We start from the raw sequence: 2268 nt of genomic DNA, 5'->3' as shown, positions 1-2268 counted from the left end.
ATATAGATGAGATTCCTTAGGAATCATAGACTTAGCTGTTTTCCTCTTGTACTATTAGGATCGTTGAAATTGTATTTCATCCTTTGTAATCCCTCAATTGTTTAATAAAAAGAGGTTTTTGTTCAACTTATACCAAATTTTATCTCTATAATATTTGCAATAAGTTACTGAGTTTCTTAAAAATTAAAACTCATCTTTTGCATTTGCATCATTCAAGCACAAGTTCCTGCATTTCAAGAAACTTACACGTGTCTTCTCCCTCCAACAGTCAAACTGAATCACCAGTACAATACTCGAGCCAATCGCCGAAGAAGGATGAGTAAGCTTGAACAAGAAAATCAAGAGCTCGAGGAGGAAGTAATCACCTTGAAAGACAGTTTGGAAAGGCTTACTGCTATGATGGAGACTTTGGTGGCTGCTCAAAATCAGTCATCGAATAATTCTCAAGACCCATTGCAACGAACAACAATCTTTGAGAACGTCTCGACGCCCATTCCAGTGGCGCCCGTCAATGATCAATAATATCACGTGCCACCTAGTTTCCCTTGAGGCATGCCTCAGGGTTATATGCCAACTGGATACCACCCTCAAAACACTGAAGCTCTAGTAGTGACTGATGTGATGTATGTACCTCCTCCTGTGGTGCATACGACTCCTTATAATGAAGAAAACATTTATCACGCTGCTCCAAACAAAGTTGTGGGAGTAGATGAAAGGTTAGAGAGATTTCAAGATCAGATCTTAGAAATGAAAAGGGAAATCAACGCTCTTCGAGGTAAGGATCTTTTTGGTAAGACCGCTTCCGAACTCCAATTGGTTCCTAATGTTCAAATTCTTCCCAAATTCAAAGTACCAGACTTCGATAAATACAAAGGAAATTCATGTCCTCAAAGTCATTTGGTGATGTATGCTAGGAATATGTCCACTCAGACTAACAACCATCAGCTTCTGATCCACTACTTTCAAGATAGTTTAACTGGTGTCGCTCTTAAAGGGTACATGGGCTTGGACAGCACAAAGATCCGTACTTTCAACGACCTCGGTGAAGCTTTTGTTCGTCAATATAAATATAATGTAGATATGGCTCCGGACAGAGATCAACTTCAGACCATGTCTCAGAAAGACAAAGAGAGTTTCAAGAAATATGCTCAAAGGTGGTGTGAAATTGCTGCACAAATTTTCCCTCCACTTGAAGAGAAAGAGATTACTAAAATCGTTTTGAAAACTCTGAGTTCATTCTACTATGACCGCATGATCGACAGCGTATCCAGTGATTTCACCGAGATGGTAAACATGAGCATGCGACTTGAGGAAGCAGTCCGAGAGGGACGTTTGACTAAGGAAGCCGACGATTCTAGTCATGTTAAGAAACTCACCAACAATTTCTCCAAGAAGAAAGATTCGGATGTTAGTATCATTTCATATGGTAGACAAAGAAGAAAGTATCAACATGTTGCAGCCGTTTCACCAATCATTTGTCCACCAATGGTAGCGCCAATTTATCAGCCACAGTTCTCGCATCAACATCAACAACGGTATCCTCAACAGCATCAGCAGTAACATGTTCAGCAACAACCATTAAATCAACAACATCAACAGCCTGTACAACAGGCTCGCTCTCAAATCAACAATCAAAATCGTATTTAAAAAAGGCCACAGTTTGATCCTATCCCAATGTCCTATGCAGAATTGTTTCCTACACTGCTAGCTAAAAATCATGTCCAAACAAGGTCTCCACCACCTGTGCCAAAGGACCCTCCCTATTGGTAGAAGGCAGATCAATTTTGTGCCTACCATCAAGGGGCATCAGGACATAGCATTGAAAACTGTTTTGGTCTAAAGTCAGATGTTCAGAGGCTCATCAAGAGTGGTATCCTTTCATTTAAGGATATAAACCCCAATGTTCAAGTTAATCCTCTATCGCAACATGGTTCAACCTCACTTAACATGGTATATGGTTTCCCGAGCAGCTTCTGGATCTATGATGTACGGTTGTTGGGCAAGAACTTAGTAAAGAAACATGCCAGATATAGAAAGAATGGTTTTGTGCCTCCACATAACTACACCTCTTGCAGGGTTTGTTCCATGAACTCTCAAGGAAGCCTAACTGTTGTAACAGATCTCCAGGATCAAATGGACCGAGGTTACATTGTAGCCTACCAAGCCAGAGATAATAATCAGGTCAATATGGTTAATAGTGACAACGAAGTGAATGTCATAGTTCCTCAGTTCAACGAATCTTTGCTTATACATATTACTTATGACAGT

The 2268-nt window shown here is 40.2% G+C and overlaps 1 protein-coding gene across 1 annotated transcript; it reads left to right on the top strand.

Moving 5' to 3' along the window:
- Positions 1–552: 552 nt before the first annotated feature.
- On the top strand, positions 553–1560 carry LOC127130956 (uncharacterized). Its single transcript, XM_051059907.1, has one exon. The coding sequence runs from the start codon at positions 553–555 to the stop codon at positions 1558–1560; it is 1008 nt and encodes a 335-aa protein (XP_050915864.1).
- Positions 1561–2268: the final 708 nt, after the last annotated feature.

Source organism: Lathyrus oleraceus, chromosome 3 (assembly GCF_024323335.1).
Source record: "Lathyrus oleraceus cultivar Zhongwan6 chromosome 3, CAAS_Psat_ZW6_1.0, whole genome shotgun sequence".
Taxonomy (NCBI): Eukaryota; Viridiplantae; Streptophyta; class Magnoliopsida; order Fabales; family Fabaceae; genus Lathyrus; species Lathyrus oleraceus.
This window is presented reverse-complemented; position numbering and strand designations above follow the sequence as displayed.